A 24,686-nucleotide genomic window follows, 5' to 3' on the forward strand; every position below is an offset into this window, starting at 1 on the left:
ACAACTCTCTGAAGCATTCAAAGGGATAGTTGGGTATGGGGACAGAGGAGTATTCCAAGGAGAGCAAGGAGGGACCCAGTGTATCCAAGAAGAAAAGAATAACTGAAACAAGATGCAAAAAGCTGAACTCTGGGCTAATTGGAATGCAAATCCAATTATCTTAAGTCTTATCTTTATCATAAAATGAAGATTCGCCATCCAGGAACAGGTCAAATCAAGAGTGTACGAATGTGTGTGTTAAATATCTGTGATATATATTTCAAGATAAATAAGAAAGGCTACCCAGTTAAAAGAACCAATCTATTTGAACTGCTTACATCTGAGTTCTCACCAGATCTACAACACTTCTATGAAGGAAATAAAATGCATCACAGATGCTTCACATTTAGGCAAATTTTAGCACTTGGATCATAACATATACACAGACCAAGCCATTGACAACATTAATAAGAAAAAATGCTCAAGCAGAAAAAGAGCATATATGGGCTGGCTTTTTCAGACCAATACTAGCTCTTCCCTGAAAGCCACAAAGGAAGATTCTGCAGTTACATTAAGCCCTAAAACCCCAGGACATAGAGACTATATACAGTTCATAATAAACTGGGGGCTTCCAACCAGCAGGCTCTCTTAGACTGAAGTCCTAAATAACCAAAAACTATTTTAAAACAAACATCCATTTTTACAAATGTTGAGAATGCAAATGAGCTCTATAAAGAGATAAGTACTCACATTTGAAATCCCAATGTATGCACAATAAGAGAAATCACTTCACCCAAGACTCTCCAAGTCAAAACAACATAGAAAAGAGATTTTACAACTTGCCTTGATTTCTAAGATAAAAATGTTAACAAGACATCCATAAGTGCCTAGCTATCTAGCTACTACGGAAGGTAGGAAATCATCAAGCTAATTTTAATCATCAGGAATGGAGATGTTTTATACTTCTTTCCAGGATGCAGGCTTTCCTGGAGTGTGGGTAGAGGGTGGGTTCTGAAAATTATCTCAGCAAGACGCTAAGATACACTGTGAAAATCCTCTACGAGAATATCTTTGCTTGTTAAGGATAAAAATGGATTGTCTAGATAGATAAATTGTGGTACTTCTATATGACGGGATACTATACAGCAATAAAAATGAACAACTCACAATCTCAAGAGGTAACATGGATGTACTTCACAAACAATGCTGAGCGAAAGAAGTGAGGCAACAAAATAGAGTGACTTTGTTCACATAAAGTTCAGAAACAAGTTAAACTAAATTGTATATATGTGTGTGTGTGTGTGTGTGTGTGTGTGTGTGTGTGTGTGTACACACATACATTTTTTTCTTTGGAGATGGAGTCTTGCTGGAGTGCAATGGTGCAATCTCGGCTCACTGCAACTTCTGCCACCTGGGTTCAAGAAATTCTCCTGCCCCAGCCTCCCGAGTAGCTGGAACTACAGGCGTACGCTACCAGGCCCAGCTAATTTTGGTATTTTTAGTAGAGATAGAGTTTCACCATATTGGCCAGGCTGGTCTCAAACTCCTGACCTCAGGTGATCCACTCGCCTCGGCCTTACAAAAGTGCTGGGATTATGGCATGAGGCACTGCACCATGCCTGGCATAAATCATATTATTTTAGGAATACATCAGTAGGTAGTAAAACCATATTTTTTAAAAAGGAAATAATTATATCAAAAGTTAGGGCATTAGTTACTTGGTGGGAGAGGCAGGCAGGGATGGCATATGATCGGGCAAACAATAAGGAGGGTTCTGGTGTCCTGACAATATTTGATTTACTGGCCTGGATAACTGAGGTGTTTGCTTTATAATTTCCTTTTTTTTTTGAGACAGAGTTTCACTCTTGTTGCCCAGGCTGGAGTGCAAAGGCACAATCTCGGCTCACTGCAACCTCTGCCTCCTGAGTTCAAGCAATTCTCCTACCTCAGCCTCCCTAGAAGCTGGGACTATAGGCATGCACCACTATACCCGGCTAATTTTGTATTTTTAGTAGAGATGGGGTTTCTCCATGTTGGTCAGGCTGGTCTTGAACTCCCAACCTCAAGTGATCCACCCACCTCAGCATCCCAAAGTGCTGGGATTAGAGGTGTGAGCCACCAGGCCCAGCCTATAATTATTGATTAAGCTATATATGTTATTTAACACATTTTTCTATAAATGCTACATTTCAATAAAAAGTTAAATTTTTAATGGATTATAAATTTAGAGCTATGCAAGCAGATAAACTACTGGGCATATTTGTTGTTTAATGTTTTAAAAACATTCTATCATTGGGTCCACTACCCCCTTGCCCTCCTTTCTTCATTAAAAAACAGAGGTAAGAATCAGTGCCTATCATATAGTAAAGTCCACCTGACATCACCTCCAAAGGGGGGCTCCTATTATATACACCAATCATACCAGCTCAAAAATGCAGTACTTAGGGCAAAACTGGACATCCATCCAAGTGCCTACCAGTCACCACCCATGCGATGGAAAAAATGATCTTCAGCAGGCAGAGTAAAATGTCCTCAATCGTGGGAATCCCTCCAAAGCATGTTCTCATCAGAGTATCAAACCTAAGCCAACTGCAGAGTGTCACAGGCACCTCCTATCCTGTTTTCTAACCACCATTCTTCCTACTTATTTCAGGAAACACTGTCTGACCAAAACTGTCATTTTCGTGGAAGAGTTGGGACTTCAAAAGTCAAAACTTTTACACAGTTTTTAGATTTTACATGTGACATGGGCTGGGAAGTTATTTCAACCCTGGGATTGCAACATTCTACGTCAGAAGTGGCGCTAAGCAGGCCAGAATGTCCTGGGTTTCCTTATTCTTATTCTGTCATAGCTGAGCTAACAAGGGTGGTGGGAGGGGTGGTGACCATGTTGGAGACAGAGGGGAAGGAAGCTGGTTAACCAGTATATGCATGTGCCTGAAATATAATAGACTTTAGGTTGAAGGTCCATTTTAGGTTGAAGAAGTAACTGTTTAGCCTCCACATGTAACAAAAAAATATATATAAGGCAATGGTGGCCAAAATGTATCATTGAAAGTTTATGCCAGGCACAGTGTCTCATGACTGTAATCCCAGCACTTTGGGAGGCTAAGGTGGGCAGATCACGAGGTCAGGAGATCAAGATCATCCTGGCTAATACGGTAAAACCACGGCTCTACTAAAAATACAAAAAATTAGCCAGGTGTGGTGGTGGTGTGCACCTGCAGTCCCAGCTACTCAAGAGGCTAAGGCAGGAGAATCACTTGAACCTGGGAGGTGAAGGTTGCAGTGAGCAGAGATCATACCACTGCACTCCGGCCTGGGCAACAGAGCAAGACTCTGTCTCCAAAATAAAAGAAAGAAAAAAGAAAGTTTACATTTACCTCAAAGATCCCCAATAGCTGAGATTCAGGTCTAGAGCTGATCTCTAGATCACCTGAATACTGACTTAAATTTTCCCAACTCCAAAAGAGGCCCATTAATTATTTCCTGCTTACCTCCAAAAAAGTTAGCAAAAACAGAGGATGAATTTCCCACTCATAGAGATCTCCTCAATCTATCAATACTTTTAACTCAACTTTAAAATTGAATTTTGTCAAAAAAGACTTCTTTCTCTTTGTACCAATGTTGTACCAATGTTATATATTATAAAAAGAAAATTATTTTACAAAGATAGATGAGACTCATGTCATGATTCCAAATCACAGTTGTAGTCATGCTATTTTCTAAAATTATGCTTGGGTACTTTTCAAATAACAACAAATATTGTATTAGGTATTATGCACTCAGTACCTGCTTTAGAGAGTTATTATCAGTATTTTTTAAAAATTGAAAATTTCCTCAAAAAATGACAAAAATAACAAGGTTACTCTATCATACTAAAGCCACCATTTTGTATTTTCTCATGAATAAGATCAGTATCATTGATCTACTAATCAGTTAGGACGTATTCTCTTCTAGAATTTGATCTATCATCTTTATAAAGGAAAGATTAAATCTACATATATTGTGAGCTTGTTATGAAAATACTTCCCAATTAATCCCATTAAAGTGATGATAGCCTGAAGAACAACACAGGGGTATTAAAATGTAAAATGTAAAAAGAGGTAGGGCACGGTGGCTCATGCTTGTAATCCTAGCACTTTGGGAGGCTGAGGTAGTTGGATCATCTGAGGTCAGGAGTTCGAGACCAGCCTGGCCAATATGGTAAAACCTAGTCTCTACTAAAAATACAAAAGTTAGCCCAGGTACCTGTAATTCCACTACTTGGGAGACTGCAGCAGAAGAATCACTTAAACCTGGGAGGTGGAGATTTCAGTGAGCCAAGATTTGCAACAGTGCACCCCAGCCTGGATGACAGAGCAAAACTTCATCTTAAAAAAAAAAAAAAGTAAAAGGAAGTCCTTTTTTTTCTTTATTCTTTATATAATCCATAGGTTCAACAAAGAAGTTCTAAGAAAAAAAAAAGACAGTAAGACTATCTTCCCACCATTAAGACAGTGCTTGTCCTTACTCTGTTAATAAGGAACATAATACCCTATGTGCTAACAAGGAATATGACTCACTGTCAAGATTAACACGAGGGTAGGTAGTACCCCCATCCCTGCCTATAAGACAAAAGGGCCAGTAGATGAGGCCACTTGATTGGCTGATGACATAAGGCACTGCATGACAGAGCTATGAAAAGCTAAACAAATTCCAGGTAAGCTTTGCACTCATAAATAAATACCAGAAAAAAGAAATGAGGAGAGGGCAAGTATAAAGAAACAGAAACAACAGAGCTGGGTAAAATACAGCCTAGCAAATACTAATGAAAAGGGGCTATCAGATTAGAGAAGCTGAATCAGACCAGCACCTGTGTCACTGAAAAGGTTTGTCCCTCCTGTTTTCTACACAAAATGTGGGTAGAGGGTGGGGAAGCATACTCAGTGGGTCAAATCAGTAAAACAAATTAACAGCTTTGATCAAAAACTAGAACTCTGACCCCAACCAAAATCAACCTTACTCTTTGAGAGATGAAAACATGGTAAACAGAAATAGCCCGGCCTTTGTCTACAGAGTTGGCTAAAAATTGTGTTTCCCCAACTTAATACAGGGTATCTCAGGAGAGAAACTGATGATAATGATATAATGATGATGATGATGATGATGATAATTATAGAGGATTAAAATGAAGTAGATTAGACTGGCAAGAAACACTAGGTCCAGAAGAAGAGATCGCAGATTTGAAAAGAGGAGCAACAACAAGGAGGCCTTGGGGAAAAGAGCTCTGAATCTGTATTAAGCTTCTGAAGTAATAGGAAAGCATATTTACGATGTATTCAACTGGTGAGAGTTTATATTTCCAAATCCCCACAATGTTCTAAGAAGCTAAAAGAGTAATCAGAGAACACAAGAAAGAAGCACTTAAGACTGAGGAATCAGAAAATGTTTCTCAGGAGAAGTAACTCTATATTAAGATCTGAAGGATTAGTAGATGGAGCTGATAAGGCAGGAGAAGGAAGTTCCCAAGTGGAGATAACTACTTTTCAAAGATCTAGTAGAATGAAAACAGAGCAAGCTCCTAAGACTGAGAGTATTTCTGCATGACTAAAGTATACAGTATAAGAGAAAGCAGAGGAAATGGGAGGGATGAGAGAAATAAACAGAAATCATATCTTTAAAAGCCTTGAAAGTATGTTAAAAAGTTTGAACTGGTCAGGCGTTGTGGCTCACACCAGTAATCCTAGCACTTTGGGAGGCCAATCACTTGAGGTCAAGAGTTCAAGACCAGACTGGCCAAAATGGTGAAACCCCATCTCTACTAAAAATAGAAAAAAATTAGCCTGGAGGCTGAGGCAGGAGAATTGCTTGAACCCAGGAGGCGGAGGTTGCATTGAGCCAAGATCGTTCCGTTGTACTCCAGTCTAGGTGATAAGAGCAAAATTCCATCTTGAAGAAAAAAAAAAGTTTGAGCTTTACCCTAAGAACAATGATCGGTTTTACATGAGAGTAATATAACCAGATTTAACATTTTAGAAAGTCATTCTAACTTAAATATGTTAAAAGAACTAAACGAGAGAAGGATGGAGATGGGAGAATCAGATAATATGCTACTGCAGGTGGTGGTGGCAGCCAGTTTAAAGGTGGGAAAAAATTCCAGAAGGAAATATCATTAATAAACAAAATAAGGAAGGAGTAATCTTCAGAAATATAAATTTTCCAGAATTGATTTTAAAAAATATTAATCCTCAGATTCAGGAAACCCAACAAATTCTAAATAAAATAAAGAAAAAAATATTAGCTACACATGGTGGCATGCCTGTGGTCTCAGCTACTTGGAGGCTGAGGCAGGAGGACTGTTTAAGCCTGGGAGGTGGAGGCTGCAGTGAACTGAGATCACACAACTGCACTCCAACCTGGGTAACAGAGTGAGACCCCATCTCAAATTAAAAAAAAAAAGAAAAGGAATAAATCGACACCTCACATCCCAGAGGAACTACAAAGCATGAAAGACATAGGTACATAAAAGCAGGTAGAGAGAAAAGACAAATTAAACACAATTAGACTAATAGATGTCTTTTTTTTTTTTTTTTTTTTGAGGCAGCGTCTTGCTCTGTCACCCAGGCTGGAGTGCAGTGGCATGATCTCAGCTCACTGCAACCTCTGCCTCTTGGGTTCAAGCGATTCTCCTGCCTCAGCCTCCCGAGTAGCTGGGATTACAGACACGTGCCACCACACTCGGCTAATTTTTGTATTTTTAGTAGAGACAGGGTTTCACCATGTTGGCCAGTCTGGTCTTGAACTCCGACCTCATGATCAGCTCTCCGCGGCCTCCCAAAGTGCTGGGATTACACGCACCTCGCCCAGCCCAGATGACTTCTTAACAGCAACAATGAAAGCCAGAAGTCGGTAGAATGGTTATCTTTAAAAGAGCTGAGAGGTCAGACGCCATGGCTCATGCCTGTAATCCCAGCACTTTGGGAGGATGAGGGGGGCAGATTACTGAAGGTCAGGAGTTTGAGACAGCCTAGTCAACATGGCAAAACCCTGTCTCCACTAAAAATACAAAAATTAGCCAGGCATGGTGGCTATAATTCCAGCTACTCAGGAAGCTGATGCAGGAGAATCGCTTGAACCCAGGAGGTGGAGGTTGCAGTGAGACAAGATCATGCCACTGCATTCCAGCCTGGACAACAGAGCGAGACGCCAACTCAAAACAGTAATAATAAACAAACAAAAACAAGCTGAAAAATTCCTAATATAAAACATATGTTCCAAACTTTGTATACAGTAATAATGAGCACTTACCCCCCACACAGTAGTCTCTAAGTATCACTGCCACTAAACTGACAGGCTAAGGAGAAACTGATAAACACCATCATAGAGGAAGATTTATCACATCTCTCTCAGTAACTACATGAATAAGCAGAGGATAAATCAGTAAGATACACAGAAAAGTTGAACATCACAATTAATGTATATGTACATGAGTGCACATGTAGGGGTATGCTTTAGTAACAAAACTAGGTGTTGCAGTAGAAAAGTATAGGACTGTCTCAGGGAAAAGTATAGGACTGTCTTAAGTACACAGTGGAGATACTGCTAAAAGCACGGGTTAGAGAAGTACTGGAGAATATACTAAATGCTGACATAAGGCTCATGTTAAGGAGCCTATGATGATGGGAATGGAAAAAAAAGAAATTGTGTGTTAACTGGATTTATACTACTTAGAAAGATAAACTGTCAAATGATAGAGAACAGCATATATAGCATAAATCCTCTTTTAAGAAAGGTTGTGTATATGCATATATGAATGATTTTATATAGACATTCTTGCTACTTATTATTCATCAGAACAATTTTAAATATATATTTACCTACAGTTGCAAAAATGCATTTTTTGTTTTAACTATGATTTATTTGGGATTTTAAAAAATACATTTGTTTCTTATGAGTGAAAACAAGATATCAAATTGAACCTCTTACAACAGTTGAGCTGATTAAAATGTTAAAACAGGACACAACAACCTCGTTATCACAGGCTGTTTTTTCTTTACTTGTTTTTTTTGTTTGCTTTTTTGTCTTGTTTTCACAATATAACTTTCCTAAGCTGTAAATCTATTATCAAGTTTGTTTAAACTATCAGTAGTCAAACAAAAATAAGCCTAAGTAACCTAATACACTACATACTCCCAGGCCAGGCCAATTCAGTGCCCCTTAAGAAATCCCCAGAAGGCTACAAGTTGTATCTCCCAAATTCAGCAGAAGACTGAGTTAGATTCTGATCCTCTGCCTCAAATAGTACTCACAGATACTGGATGAAATGACCTTTGAAGTCAATGCATCCACTCACATGCTGGGAAATCTTGATCCCTAAGAAATAATAACCAGCTTTTTGTCCAGTCTAACTTTTACTACACACAGGATGGGCCTTCACCGAAGCCCAAGAAAAATATCTCACTAAAGGTCTTAATGTATAAAGAAACTGTAATAATAAAAATAATAAAGTAAGTAATATTTCCAAAGATTTATTTACTGTTACCTATCATCTTTTTCCCTAACTAAAAAGAAAAAAAATGTTCTCTCATTGGAGCACCATCCTTCAGATAGTTAATTGGTTACAGCTTGCTACTTTGTCCTTATATAGAACCTAATTGAGGTTAAAGGAATCACAATGTGTAAAACAGACCCTATACCAAGATCCTCTAAAATGTATCATTATTACCCACTCTCCTGCCCATCCACCACAATCCACTACACATGTGTTGTTTACATATACACCACATTTCATTTATGGCTTTTTTTTGTTTTAAAGAATAAACACATTCAAGGTCAATGAACAGAATACATTCATGTTAAACCATCTCATCAAAACCCTCTACAGTTCCAAAGAAGAGACTATTCCCTTTTTTTGGTCTTATGCACTGGTATGAATATGAATATGAATATGACAGCTTCATGGCTCCAAAGTAATTATAAAAAAGAAAATTAATATGACATTACCTTGGCAGGCAGGTATACATTTTCATTTAATATGAAACAATAAGATTACGATTTTCTCCCAAAAGTTAACTCCTATTGCCAATATTCACTCAAAACTTACTTCTAGTTCTTTAATTTTTTCTTCTGCTATTTTTTGCTTCTCTAACAGTTGATTGTGAATTGCTTCCTTGGACTGAAGAATAAACCTATGAAAAACACAGAAAGTTCAAAATTATACCACATGACTACTGTATTCATCAAAATCAATAGCTATATAACACAAATATTAAACTGAGAAAACTAAAAGGACAAATGCATATTAACATAATATGGCAAGCTCAGGAAACCACCAAAAGTTGAAACCTTCCTGGCTGAGTAGGTATAAAAGCTCAATAGTAGATTCTGCTTTCTTATTTAATATAGGAATCAGGAAGGGCACAGTGGTATGGGTACAGTCCCAGATACTGAGGAGGCTGAGGTGGGAGGAGTGCTTGAGCCAGGTGTCTGAGTCTAGTCTAGGCAACATAGCAAGACCCTGTCTCTTAAAAAAAAAAAAGGCGGGAGGGCAGGACCAGGCGCAGTGTGGCTCACGTCTATAATCCCAGCACTTTGGGAGGCTGAGGCGGGCCGATCACGAGGTCAGGAGATCAAGACCATCTTGGCCAACATGGTGAAACCCCATCTCTACTAAAAATACAAAAATTAGCCGGGTGTGGTGGTATGTGCCTGTAATCACAGCTACTAAGGAGGCTGAGGCAGGAGAACTGCTTGAACCAAGGAGTCGGGGGTTGCTGTGAGCCGAGATTGCACCACTGCACTCTAGCCTGGGTGACAGAGCAAGATGCTGTCTTAAAAACAAAAAAAAAGGGAGGGAGAGGGTGCTGAGCACAGTGGCTCATGTCTGTAATCCCAGCACTCTGAGAGGCCGAGACAGGAGGAATGCTTGAGCCTGGGAGTTTAAAACCAACCTAGGCAACATGATGAGACCCAGTCTCTACAAAAAATAAATTTAAAATAATTAGCCAGGCACAGTGGCACATGCCTGTAGTCCCAGCTACTCAGGAGGCTGAGGTGGGAGAATCAATTGAGACTGGGATATCAAGGCTGCAGTGAGCCATGATTGTGCTACAGCACTCCAGCTTGGGTAATAAAGCAAGATCCCATCTTGAAAAAAAAAAAAGAAAGAAAAAGAAAAGAAAATCAGGCTTCAAGTAGATTTATATGCAACAGTAAAAAATAATAAAGGAATAAAAATATGTCATAGGCTAAGAGAAAAGTCAACATACAAACAAAAAAAATAACCTATATGTTTTGTTTTTTCAGTTATCTGTTTCAATTTTTATCTACATATTTTTAAACAATATTTGTAAAGTAGAGCGCCCCTCCATCTTTTTTTTTTTGTAACAGCAGTAACTCATGACCTTTTAAAGTCACAATCAAGTACTGTGTTAGGATCAATGCATTAGTGTTTATATGAGTTCCTCAAACAAAAAGCACTGTATAAGCCCTGGTATCTTTTATTATTATTTCCAGAGTGTATAGTACCTCTAAAAAGCTCAAAATGTACAAGTGGAAATTTTCAACTTTTTCCATTTTATAGTCAGGCACATTATTTCCCACTGATGAGGTTGGAAATAAGGAGAAGTTTTAAAAATTAACACTGAATCTGTTTTATGACTTTATGTCCACAATTCTTGCTACAGGGAAAGGAAGAACAAACTTTATAGCCTCAAGTAAGTGAATTGAAAATTTCCCTTCCACTGGAACCAAGGGAAAACCCCAATTACGCAAATCTCTTTTAGGGCTGTCTAAGGAGGCTAAAATAGATTTCAATCGAAGATTGAAATTAATTAAGCAAGATTTTTCTTATCTTTGCACTAACAGAATTCAGCAACAAAAAACTAAACATCATCTCTTAACAAAAAGCCAAACAAGAAAACATATCAAGGTAGCAATATGCAGTTTCCTCTGCTAACCCCACAAAAACATCACTGTGCCTAGGTGGGTTCTTATCAAGAGAGTCTGTTATTACAGATACAAGACAAGTAAAAACAGACCAAAAAAGGCAATTAACGATGCCCCAACACCTGGAAAGTAACTGCCTTTCCCCCTCTTCTTCATAACTAAGCCTTAATACACATATTAATACAATCTGATAAACTTATTTTAATCCACTAACTATTAAGCTTACATCCTGATGTGGCCAGCCCAGATAATTTAACTGATAATCTTAGTCTTCAGTAGTAACTTGATCCTTTGCAAAAACCTTACTGTATATTTATGGGAAAGACAGCCCACATTCATGCAAAACAAGGATTAATTCTAGGTGTTTTACTATAGAACCCTTCCTGTCTAAAAGGTTATTACTGGATCCAAGAGACGGGTGCTATTTCTGATAAGACTATGGTTTACAGTTTTCTCAGAACTAACTCACATTTGTATTTGAGGAAAAGAGTTGTTTTGAACAGTATTAAGTCTCAGTAACACCATGTAAAATCTATTTTAAAACAAGGTGCAAGAGTCACCAAATTATGTCATTATATGTATAATTTTACTGAGGAAGTCTTTTAGCCTTGGAAATAATTTTTTGAGTAAAAAATACCTTTTTAAATAGCATTGCTAGCTGACCAATGAATACTATTCTCAAATAACAGGTCATCAGACATCATCTTTATTAGTGTCTGGGAAAATTTCAAAGCTAAGATTAGAGGTCAAGTCATTACTTATGTGGCCTTTAAAAATAAAGTAACTGAACAGATACTAAATCTCTTGAGCAGAAAATAAAATTACTAGAAAGCAAGAACACTCAACAACAAAAACATGTTTTTCCATGGCCACACATCCCTTGAGGTAGCTATATTAGACTGTGCCAACTTCAAAGGCCAGAGAGTTTCCGCCGAAGGAGGCCAACTTACTACTATAAGCCTAAGGACATCTCAGCGATGCAAGTTTTAAACAAGGATGAGTGTTGGATAAATGCAAATGTCTACCTCAAAGAGTAGTTACACAGTAAAACTTCAAACAAAAAACTTATGGAAAGTTTGGTTTAGTCTTTGAAAAAATGGCAAAGATACATTGTATATAGATTGGAAAGCGCTCCAAGAAACATCTGATTTCTGAAAAAAAGTCTTTGGAAAACATCTTTCCTATTGTTTAAAAAGACACTGGATTATCAGACACTATGTGAAGAGAAAGGATTTATCATGATAATATGAGTCTTATTATAAGAAAATATTATGTACACAGTTTCTTAATGTAGAGAATCTCATAGTCACTCTGCCTGATTGTTTATGGAAAGCCAAATAGTAAATAAAGAATTCTGGAGTTCAAAATGTACCAAAAAGGAAAAATAAAACATGAAGAGGCAAAGTATTCTCATATGACAAACTGTATGCAAGTAATATGCTACAATAGTGAGGATTATATAACCTGAATTAGAGTTGATGCTTTGTAAAAGGCCTCTTCTTCAACCTGGAAAACAATGCCATGTGCCTCTGCACTGTCTACTCTCAAGGACTTGTAACCTATTTCACTTTCTCATTTCTTTGTAATTATGCCATCTGAAAATGTATTTCTGATGGCTTTTGGTTTTGATTTTGGAAACACCAAACTGTTTTCTAAATCATCCTGCAGTTTGCTACAACTTCCACTTTCTTATAACTCAGTATGAATCAAAACTATTGTTCACCTGCCCAAAACACAATCCCAGATCAGTTGCACTGCTGCACCGTGGACACACTTTCCAAAGTATGGTCACCTAGACATATGCTATTCAGAAACAACAAAATGCTTATGGCAAGTTCACTTTGGGTGGGAAATTTTTAGAGGGTATCTAAAAACATATCCTAGTAACATTTAGGTTTCAGGGTATCCACAAATTAAGCAGCATAGAAAAGACATAAAAATGAGTCTATCTTGCTTCTTTGCCTCGCTCTACTGGTGATGAAAGTTAATGAAATTTTACTTCATAATTTTTAGCATGCAAGAAAGTAGAAATAAACTGAATTTATTTCTTACTTTAATCACTGCCTTAATAAGGAAGAGATTAAAACTTTATGGCACATCCACATTGTAGACTGTTCAGTGAGCTAGAGACTTCTGTTACTGGCATAATGAAGAGTAGGTACCCTGAACCCTCTTGATTAAAAACAAAGCAAAAAAATATTTTTAACATTTTGTTCAACTAACACAAAAGGAAGGATTCCACAAAGGCCCAAAGTGAAGTGAAACTGGGAATTCAGGAATGTAAGACAACAGAAAATTGGCTTTTACCCTGAGAGATTACGCTGAATCCTGGAGACCTTAAGCAATCACACCAGCACAGAAATAAGATACAAAACAAGAGATAAAACCAAGGGGGCAGCCAGGTGTAATGGCATGCGCCTGTAGTCCCAGCTACTCAGAAAGCTGAGGTGTGAATATTGCTTAAGTCCAAGAGTTCAAGTCCAGCCCGGGCAACACAGCAATGCCCCAACTCTAATAAATAAATAAATTTCTGAATGACTAATTAAATAAAAAACCAAACTGAAAATTTAAAAAAAACAATATTTTCATTTACATATAAAGATGTCAATATAGTAAGTAAGTAAAAACTCAAATTTAAAAAAATCAGCATGTACCTGAATTGAAACTTGGAATAAAAATTAAAAAAAAAAAAAAAATCAGCACGTTGGCAAGGTGTGGTGGCTCACACCTATAATCCCTGCACTTTGGGAAGCCAAGGTGGGTGGGTCATTTTAGGTCAGGAGTTCAAGACCAGCCTGGCCAACACAATGGAACCCATCTCTATTAAAAATGCAAATAGCTGGACATGGTGGCAGGCACCTGTAATCCCAGCTACTCAGGAGGCTAAGGCAGGAGAATCACTTGAACCCAGGAGGCGGAAGTTGCAGTGAGCCAAGATCATGCCACTGCGCTCTGGCCTGGGTGACAGAGCGAGACTCCATCTCAAAGAAAAAAAGAAAATCAGCATGTCATTCCATTTTCAAGATGAAAAAATAAGTAAAATGAAAAAGGATTTACATAAAGATGAAATGGGACTGGAAAAGAAAGAGAAACAGCTTTTTAAAATTCATCACTTGAAAAACGTTTCCTCTTGAATCCTCAAATTTTTTTTTTTTTTGGAGACAGAGTTTTGCTGTCCCCCAGGCTGGAGTGCAGTGACGTCATCCAGGCTCACTGTAAATTCCACCTCCAGGGTTCAAGCAATTCTTGTGCCTCAGCCTCCCAAGTAGCTAAGATTACAGGTGCCCACCACCGCACCCAGCTAATTTTTGTATTTTAGTAGTGATAGGATTTTATCACGTTGTCCAGGCTAGTCTTGAACTCCTGATCTCAGATGATCTGCCTGCCTTGGCTTCCCAAAGTGCTGGGATTATAGGAGTGAGCCACCGTGCCTGGCCAATGTTTTTTAAGTATATAAAAAACTTTGTCAGGTTAAATACCTTGCCCAGCTTGTATATATTAGATTAGAAACTCGGGTCTCTCTTGTACCATATTATAATGGCTCTAATATAAGTTACTATAAATATGAGTGTATATGAATACAAATAATCCAATCAACCTTGGATTAACTAGTTGGTTAAATTTGTTTCTCATAGGAGATACAGGCAAACAATTCTGAAATTGCTTTATATGTGTACTGGGATAAGTAAATAAGTAATTGGACAATGGACAGTAGAGCCAGGTTTCTCAAGTTAGAGAGAAGTTATAGATGAGCAAGAAAGGAAGGCTAGAATGAACCCTATGGTATTTATTTATTTTTATTTTTTGAGACGGAGTCTTGCTCTGTCACTCAGCCTGGAGTGCAATGGCACAATCTTAGCTCACTGCAACCTCTGCCTCTTGGGTTCAAGCGATTCTCTTGCCTCAGCCTCCTGAGTGGCTGGGATTACAGGTGCCTGCCACCACGCCCAGCTAATTTTTTGTGTTTTTACTAGAGATGGGGTTTCGCCATGTTGGCCAGGCTGGTCTCGAACTCCTGACTTCGTGATTTGCCCGCCAAGGCCTCCCAAAGTGTTGGGATTACAGTCATGAGCTACCACGCCTGGCCAACCCTATGGTATTTAAGAGTCGAAGATATCAGCATAAACTCATATTTAGCTTAAAGTGTATACTTTAAGAAACAATTGTAGATATATACATACACATTGTAGATATATACAAACACAGAAACAATTGTAGATATATACATACACGAGTTAGTAGTATATATACACATATTACCTATCTCTAGTCACCAGAGGGCCTAGAATAACACCTCAGTAGCAACAAATAAACCTGGTGACCAGATATAGGTTTCTAAATACCATTCTCCAATAAAAGGAATCAGGAACCACCGTTTCTTGGAGAAATGACTAACTACAGGGCTCAGCAGGGAAAATATAATATGAACCTGGACCATACTGCAGTATGAGAAAGTCAGGAATTACTAAAAACAAAAGGCTAGGCCGGGCACAGTGGCACATGCCTGTCATCCCAGCTACTCCAGAGGCTGAGGCAGAAAAATTGCTTGAACCGGGACCTGGGAGGCGGAGGTTGCAGTGAGCCCAGCCTGGACTACAGAGCGAGACTCAGTCTCAAAAAAAAAAAAAAAAAAAAAAAAAGGCTAAAGAAAAGCAAGCCACAGATGGGAGAAAATATTTGCAAAACATGTATCTGATAAAGAACTTACATCTAAATTATGCGAAGAACTCTTAAAATTCAACAATAAGAAAACAAACGACCATATATAAAACAGGCAAAAGATCTGACAGACATCTCATCAAAGATACACAGATGGCAAATAAGCATGTGAAAAGATATTCAACATCATATGTTATTAGGGAACTACGAACTAAAATTATGAGATACCGCCACACACCTAGTATAATGCTTAAAATCCAAAACACTGAAAACACCATATGCTGGCGAAGATGTGAAGCAACAGAAACTCTCATTCACTGATGGTGGAATTTAAAAAATGGTACAGCCTACTTTGGAAGACAGTTTGGCAACTTCTTACAAAGCTTAACATGATCAAGCAAATACACTCCATTATCCAAATGAGTTGAAAACTTATGTGCACATGTGCAAATGTTTACAGCTGCTTCATTTATAACTGCTACAACTTGGAAGCAACCAAAATATTCTTCAATAGGTGAATGGATAAACTGTGGTACATCCATACAAAAGAGTATTATTCAACAACAAAATGAAAAGAGGTATCAAGCCACAAAGGAGACTTAAATGCATACTGCTAAGTCAAAGAAGCCACCATAGTACGAAACGCTGTAAACTGCATCATTCCAACTATATGAGATTACAGAAAAGGCAAAACTATATACTGAAACAGAAAAAAGGTCAGTGGTCACCAAGGAAGAGAGTGGGGAACAAATGGGAAGAAGGTAAGAACAGGTAGAGCACAAGGGATTTGGGGAACAGTGAAACTGTATTGTATGACAGCACAAAGAGTGGCCCCTAATGTAAACTACAGCTCTTAGTTAACAATAATTTATCAATATTCTTTTGTCAGTTTTAATGAATGTACCACACTAATGCAAGATGTTAATAAGAGGCGAAACTGTGTGGGAGAGAGTGGAAAGGGAGTGAGAACTCTTTGTTTTTTCTACTCAATTTTTCTGTAACCTCTAACTATTCTAAAAAAATTAAGTTGCCAGCCATGCCTGGTGGCACATGCCTGTAATCCCAACACTTTGGGAGGCCGAGGTGGGCAGATCACCTGGGGTCAGTAGTTCGAGACCAGCCTGGAAAACATGATGAAACCCCATCTCTACTAAAAATTTAAAAAATTAGCCAGACGTGGTGGCACATGCCTGTAGTTCCAGGCAATCGGGAGGCTGAGGTGAGAGAATTGCTTGAACCTGGAAGGCAGATGTTGCAGTGAGCCAAGACTGTACCACTGCACTCCAGCCTAGGCAACAGAGGGAGACTCCATCTCAAATAATAATAATAATAATGATGATGATGATGATGGTGCCAGGCACAGTGGCTCACCCCTATAATCCCAGCACTTTGGGAGGCTGAGGTGAGAGGATCACTTGAGTCCAGGAGTTCAAGCCCAGCATAGGCAACATGACAAAACCCCATCTCTACAAAAAAATTTTAAAAATTAGCTGGATTTGGTGGCACATGCCTGTAGTCCCAACTATTTGGGAGACTGAGGTAGAGAACTGCTTGAGCCCAGGAGGTCGAGGGTACAGTAAGCCACAATCACATCACTGCATTCCAGACTGGGAGAAAAAAATTTAAAAACACAGGAGAAAATCTCCAAGAGCTCCCAATGGTCGAAGCAGAATTATTTGAACAACAAAATAATGAATGTAGTACTAGATTATAACACAGAAATACAGCACCTGGACCCTGCCATACATAGCCACAAGAAATCTATAGATCACTGTATGCTCAAATCTAACTCTGATGGATGCTGCTGTATCTCTGTACTATGCTATCCATGTTTCCCTCATTAACTACTACATCCATAAATCCCTCCTTCCTCTTTCTTCTCCAGTGCCCATACTATAAGCACTATGCAAGGCTCTCTACTAAACTCTCTCTACGCAAAGTCCCTCAGAGAACTCAATTATTTTCAAGGCCTCAACTTACCTAATGATCCTCAAAATAATATCTACCACTATCACCTGTACTATGTCCAGGCTCTACAGTCACTTCTACTTGGATGTTCCGTATCACCTCAAATACAACATAGCCCAAATTAAACTCATGTTATCAACCCATACCAGCATTTCCTACAAGCAATTTCACCATCTCAACTTCAGCTTCCATCAATATCACCATATGCAAGTCCCAAAACTGCAGATATCCTCCCTGTATTCCCAATTTATCACTTTCTCGCATACTGATCCTTCACCTATATTCCATTTCCACCACTTTAATTTATGCTCTTATTACTAATCTCCTGAAGAGCTTGCTGCCTGCCTGTGCTCCTGGACTAAACTCTGCCTGATTCATCCTAAATATATCAACAGTTTTCACATAGCTAGCCCTCAGTTATTGATCACTATAATGATTGTTGATGATTTTGGCAGACACTACTGTTTAGCTACCCCATATCCATTTCCTTTTCTTTGTTGATTGAGCCCCAATTTTGTTTGGGTACCCTCTACTTCCCGGAAGAAATCAGGGAAGTGAGTTCTAGGCTGAATCTTGATTGGCCTTACCCAATCATTGCAGTTGCATCCCCCAAGATTTAAGCCTAAGCATGTGACTCAGTTTCTGTCATAAAATATAAGGGGGAGACCATTAGAAGACTTCTGGAAAGTTGCTCCCATGAAGGTGACACCAGAAAACATGGCACTTTCTTTTTTGTTGAGTGGGAATCTTACACTGTTTCCTGAGCTGGAACACAATGGCATGATCTCGGCTCACTGCAACCTCTACCTCCCAGGTTCAAGCGATTCTCCTGCCTCAGCCTCCTGAGTAGCTGGGACTACAGGCACCCGCCACCAAGCCTGGCTAATTTTTGTATTTTTGACAGAGACAGGGTTTCACTATGTTTGCCAGGCTGGTCTCGAACTCCTGACCTCGTGATCCACCGGCCTCAGCCTCCCAAAGTGTTGAGATTACAGGCATGAGCCACCATGCCCAGCCAAACATGGCACTTTCTAACTCTGGATGTTGTCATGCCTCAATAAAATCCCTGGAACTCCTGTAGCCAAGCTGAAGATGAAGCTGGCAAGCATAGGAAGAAGGGCAGGGCCAGAGGACCAAAATAAGAGGACCTTAAGCTAAGCCTAGCATATGGCCCCTGAGGAGGCCTGTCCTATATGACATGAGTAAATCTCAGAAGCATTACACTAAGTAAAAGTACATACTATAATGACTTCAATTCTATATTGCATTTATATGAAGTTATAAAACAGAAAAAATTAATCTATAGTAATAGAAATCAGATTAGCAGCAGCCTGGAGCCAGGATTAAGAAAGGAGAGGACTGGGCCGGGCACGGTGGCTCAAGCCTGTAATCTCAGCACTTTGGAGGTCGAGGCAGGTGGATCACAAGGTCAAGAGATCGAGACTATCCTGGTCAACATGGTGAAACCCCGTCTCTACTAAAAATACAAAAAATTAGCTGGGCATGGTGGCACGTGCCTGTAATCCCAGCTACTCAGGAGGCTGAGGCAGGAGAATGGCCTGAACCTAGGAGGCGGAGGTTGCGGTGGGCCGAGATCGCGCCACTGCACTCCAGCCTGGGTAACAAGAGTGAAACTCCGTCTCAAAAAACAAAAAAAAAAAAAAAAAAAAGAAAGGAGAGGACTGACTTGAAAGAAGCAAGAAAGAAATGTTTAGAGTGATAAAAATGTTCTTTATCGTGATTGGGGTGGTGGCTACATTTGTCAAAATTCACCCAATTGTATTCCTAAAATGAATGTATCTTACTCTATATAACTTATATCTCAATAATGTTTATTCTTTAAGAAAGACATCTGATACCATGGAGGGTAGAAGAAAAAAAAAGAAAGAAAATTAGTATCATTGTTATCGGATGGTGAGGTACCACGGAGAAAAATAAAACCAACGAGAGGCAAATAAATGTGTGTGCTGGTTAGGTGTATACTTTTAAATAGGATGGTAATGAAAGGCTTCATTGCCTTTTTCTAAATAACCTGAAAGAAGAGAAAGGGTAAGCAATGGACACATCTGGAAGAAGGCTTCAGGTAGAGAAACTGTCAAGTGCAAAAGACTGTCTTTTTCACGGATGAAATGGGAGGCCATCTGAAGATTTTGACTATAGTGGTCTTGACTTACATTTTAAAAGGATTATTCTGCTTTGGGAGGCCGAGGCGGGTGGATCACCCAAGGTCAGGAGTTCAAGACCACCCTGACCAACATGGCAAAACCCCATCTCTACTAAAAATACAAAAATTATCCGGGCATGGTGACTGGTGCCTGTAATCCCAACTACTCAGGAGGCTGAGGCAGGAGAATCACTTGAAGGAGGCGGAAGCTGTAGTGAACTGAGATCATGCCACTGTACTCCAGCCTGGGCGACAGAGGGAGACTCTGTCTCCAAAAAAAAAAAAAAATGGATTACTCTAGCTGACCAGGTTGAAAATGGACTATAAAGGGTGAAAGGTTAAGGACAGAAGCAAGAAGCCTACTTAGGAAGCAACTGCTATAAACCAATGGTAAATTAGACTAGGGTGGTGATAGGTAGAAGTCTTCAGATTTTGAACAAAATTTAAAGATACAATCAACAGTATTTGCTAATGAAGTGAAAATAAGATTGAAAGAGAGAGGCCAAAGATGACTCCAAGATTTGGAAGTCCTTGAAAGATGGAAAAGCCACTTAGTAATACTGAGAGAGGAGATGGTTTGTTTGCAAACAGCAAACGTTTTATTCTGGCCAAGTTAATCCTGAGATGCCTATTAGAACAACAAATGAAGATGCAAAGTAGGCAGCTAGATATATAACTCTGGAGTTCAGGGAAGGGGTCTAAGTTAAAGATAAAAATCTGGGAGTTGTCAGTATATAAAACCGCATTTAGAGATACTCCTGGATGAGATTACTAAGAGACTGAGTATATACAGACAAAAAAAAGAAAAGAAAAAAAACCAAGGGCAAAGCCCAAAATCAATCTAATATTTACAAATGCAAAATAAATGAAGACAGTAAAGGAAACTGAGAAGGAATGGACAGTGAGGTGGGAGGAATACCAAGAAGTGGTATCCTGCAAGCCAAGACAGTGCTTCAAGGAAGAAAGATCAACAGGACCAAATGCTACTGATAGGTCAAATAAGAGGAGAACTGATAACTCACTGGAATTATTGGAGAATCATGGTACCTTCCAGAACCCAATCCCATATAAGCGTTCCTTATTCTAATAGAGTAACGCACACTGCTATGTTCAGTTTGTACTAATTAAAAATTACTGCCTATTTTTAAATCAAAACTATTACTCCTGAAATGGAAGCAGTAGTATGTTAATCTATTTTAAACATGATGTTTATTTTGGGTTACTATTTGGTATTCTAAGTATTCTGGTAAGTAAGCACCTCCGATGTTTACCACTTTTACTCAAACCTCAAACGTTTCCACATATATGCACTGAGTTATTCCACAACTTTTTCCTAGATACGATCTTTATTTACTAGTAAGTTAAAATATAGTAACAGATAAAATATTCTAAAATTACTGTTCAATGAGTATTGGAGGACAGATAGCAGAGTGCTCCTGGTACAAAAGCAAAATGTCATAGAGAAATATAAATATACTTTGTCATAAATGCAAAAGTCTCAGTCAGACATACACATACAGGATGCATATTGTGATCCAAATCTTTTTACTCTGAGCCAATATAAAATTGGGCTTAGGGCAGTCATATTCTTATCTATATAAAGACACATCTTTGATACTAGGCTCCTGTTGCTGTACAAATTTTGGTATCAGAATATTTCAAGTCCTCTTCAAAGCAAAAAGGATAGTGGCTTCCAAGTAATCTCGTCCATTTCAAGATAACTGATCACTGCAAAATAAGAGTTGGTAATAAAAGCTCCTGGCCAGGACAATGAAATAACATTCTCCCAGACAGGTCCATCTGAACTTAAATTATATAAATAAAATGAGCACACACTCTTCACAAAAGCATGGGCACTCACGGTGCATGTAACACATTACAATCCTAATTATTTCATCAGAGTAAAGGATATTTGTAGTTAACAGTAATTCCTGATATTAATAAGAAAGAAAAGAATGACAAAAGGCATTACTAAGTATGTGTTCATATATATATGAACTGACTCACCTTCTAAGTCAATATTTTTCTGAGCGTCTTCTTGGATATTTCATTAAGCAGATTATGTTCCTTGACATGAACATTTCAGTCCTCTCTCTCAGATTAGATAGTAAGTTATTCCTAACTTTACACTATGAGGTAAGTGGCAGCTACAATCAGAAAAATTTTGGTATGGCTTAAAATTGACTGTTTTTGGAGATATTCAGCTAGTTAAGTTAGTTACAGCACACAATTCCTCAGTGACAAAGTAACAATTCAGATTGCTGCTACCTTAATTTTTTTTACATATGAACAGCAAGCAAATGGTACTTTTCACCTTTCACTCAGTTGCTTAACATCAACTGGAACACACCATGGTATCCTGCAAACGACTGCTACTTTCATACAACAAAGGTTGATTTTGTTTAATCCTTTGTCAGTTAAAAAAAAAAAAAAAAAAAAAAAGGCCAGGTCTTTTGATGTCAGGAAATGCAGAAGTAAGCAAAGTCCACTAAGTAGCTAAATGAATCAATTACATTTATGTTTTTAAAACAAGTCCAAAGCCTAAAATAAGTAACCCCATAACAAGTTTATTTTAGTATGTTTGTTCCCTCCAAGATAACAGACTTCTTTTCCCTTTTTTAACAAGACGTCTAATTAGCATAACATTTTCAAAATTAATTTCCTGTGTTTTGGTGAGAATCTTTAGATTCTGGGGCATATGGGAGGAGAAGCAGGGAAATAATTATTAAAAAGTACTCGTTTGCAGAAGAAACAGGACTATGTAATTCTTACGCAAATGTTTAACTCACTCTGGCACAAAAACAGTGATGTCATTCTAGAAAGCAGTAGAGGAGAATTATAATGAACATCAAGTTTTTAAATCACTGACAACTCAAGGAAATTAAGAATATTACTTAAAAATGTCCTCTCCCCAGAGTACTAACTCTGTGTAAGAGGAGAGTGTGCCCATCTGGGGTTATATACATATTCAAAGTCAACAGAACTGAAGTCATTTTTCCCTGCACAACAGGAAAAGTTGTTGTTGTTTTCACTTAGAACTCTGGGCAATGAAGGCCATGACTTTAAATGGCTCTGTATAAAAACACAAGAAGGGTGGGTCATGTTCTATTAGTAAAGGCAGCTGAACACCAAGAACTTCTCTTCCTTTCAAGTAAAACCTAAAAAAAATTTTTTTAATCTGAAAAATAACCTCATCTTACTTTTGACAACTATCTTTGCTTCGCTTTCTCTAAAATACAGATTAATACCTTTAAAAAGGGCATAAAAGGAATTTATAAATTAGCATTTGCAACATGACTCTCACACCAAAAGTAATCTCACACATTATTTTTCCCCCATAGTATGAACTAAATAAAATATTCAAACTTGATTTTGCTGAGAGCAACAATATAAACTATTTTTACTATAATATCAACAGTATTTACCAACAATATCAATATTTACTACACTAAGATTGTTTAAATTTCATTTCCTAACCTCTTAGCAATAAAATATAGTATTACCATTTCTTCAGTTTTAAAATTACCTCAAATTGAGTGGAAGATCAACTCTACAGCTACATCAAATCATAAAAGGGTTGCAAAACTTGAAACAGCATGAGCATACCTCTTGCTATTAAAATTTAACATAACTAAGGGAAGCTGCAAATATTTCACTCTGCATTTACTAAATGCCACGATTCAAATTATAGGTCAATATCCAAACTAACAAATACAATCACAACAAAACCAACATAACACTTTGAACAAGGGGGCAGTCCGGCCAAGCTGTCATGAAGAGTTCAGATTTCTACAATCTTATCAGTTGAAAAACTGCTTAACTATTTAGATTTCTTTTTTAATTTGTTACTTATCAGGAATACACTTACTGTTTCACTTTCTTCTTATGCTACATTTATCTTACGTTTTACACTTCTGGATCTTTCAACCATTAGAGATCAACCATTAAATTAGTTCAACAAGTAGAAATAGTAACACCGCTCCCAAACAGCAATTTTTGCATTGCTAGACACTTATCTAGTTGGCAGATTTATACCGTTGTTCATTCTTAGTTCCTTAAATGTAAAAAATATCCACAGAATGGTGGCATACCTCTAAATTAGTTTAAATATGGTACAAAGTTATTTTTAGTTAGGTTCAAGTTTTAAAAAGCACTAATTGTACTTTTGAAAGGCTAATCTACTCAAGTTCCTCCTATAGTAAAAAAATAAAAAGTTAATTTGTCTCTTTTGGAAAAAAATGTTATTTATGTAATGCTCAAGTAAAAAGGGTGTTCAAATAATAGATCTGACATCAAATCAGGGTTAGGATCATACTTATTGTTCATAAAAATAAGTTTGACATTTATTCCAATAATGGTCCTTTCAAACACTAGCATGGTTAAACGGCATTCAAGTGCACTTTCAAATGTAAATTCTTATTTTAAAAATACTCTTATCCTCTACCTTGCAAAGTAGAAAAGGAAGAAAACCCCCAAGCAAGCAATTATAAACATTTTTACCCATGGAAAAAAAAATATAAGAAATATTCACATAACATTTGAGATTTGCCTAGTCCCTCCTTGCATGCTAGAAAGATGCAAAGACAAACACTTCCAAATATTCAGACAGATCAGTCCCCAGTTGTAACTTTCATCATAGTTCTCAAAGCAGTATGGTGAGGTCAGCTCACAAACAGCTTAAGTAGCAAAACTAGAAATTGGTGGTAGTAGTATCAGGCTACATAACAGCCTCTCTAAAGAATATGAAGTAAGAGAACTAAAATGTGCTGGCAACATGCCAAAAGACTGGATGGAATATGGCTTTGAGCAACAAATACTCAGAGCTTACAGTATATAGAAATTCATCATCTCTTATCCTGTAGCTTGACTTTCCTTGTTTTAAACCAAAAATAGCCATGTATAAGAGGTATTTAACACTACAAAATGTGTCCATACTTATGAAGTGAAAGGTATCTGGGCCTGCAATGATTTGTTTAACTAAATACAC

At 37.9% G+C, this 24,686-nt stretch overlaps 1 protein-coding gene across 1 annotated transcript in view; it reads right to left on the reverse strand.

The window, feature by feature from the left end:
- PFDN1 (prefoldin subunit 1) overlaps positions 1-24,686 on the reverse strand; it is a 58,736-nt gene that overhangs the window by 26,558 nt on the left and 7,492 nt on the right. The window contains exon 3 of the mRNA XM_002744233.7: positions 9,065-9,149. Coding sequence (XP_002744279.1) covers positions 9,065-9,149 — 85 coding nt within the window. The remainder of the gene's footprint in view (positions 1-9,064; positions 9,150-24,686) is intronic.

This window comes from Callithrix jacchus, chromosome 2 (assembly GCF_049354715.1).
Source record: "Callithrix jacchus isolate 240 chromosome 2, calJac240_pri, whole genome shotgun sequence".
In the NCBI taxonomy this organism is placed as follows: domain Eukaryota; kingdom Metazoa; phylum Chordata; class Mammalia; order Primates; family Cebidae; genus Callithrix; species Callithrix jacchus.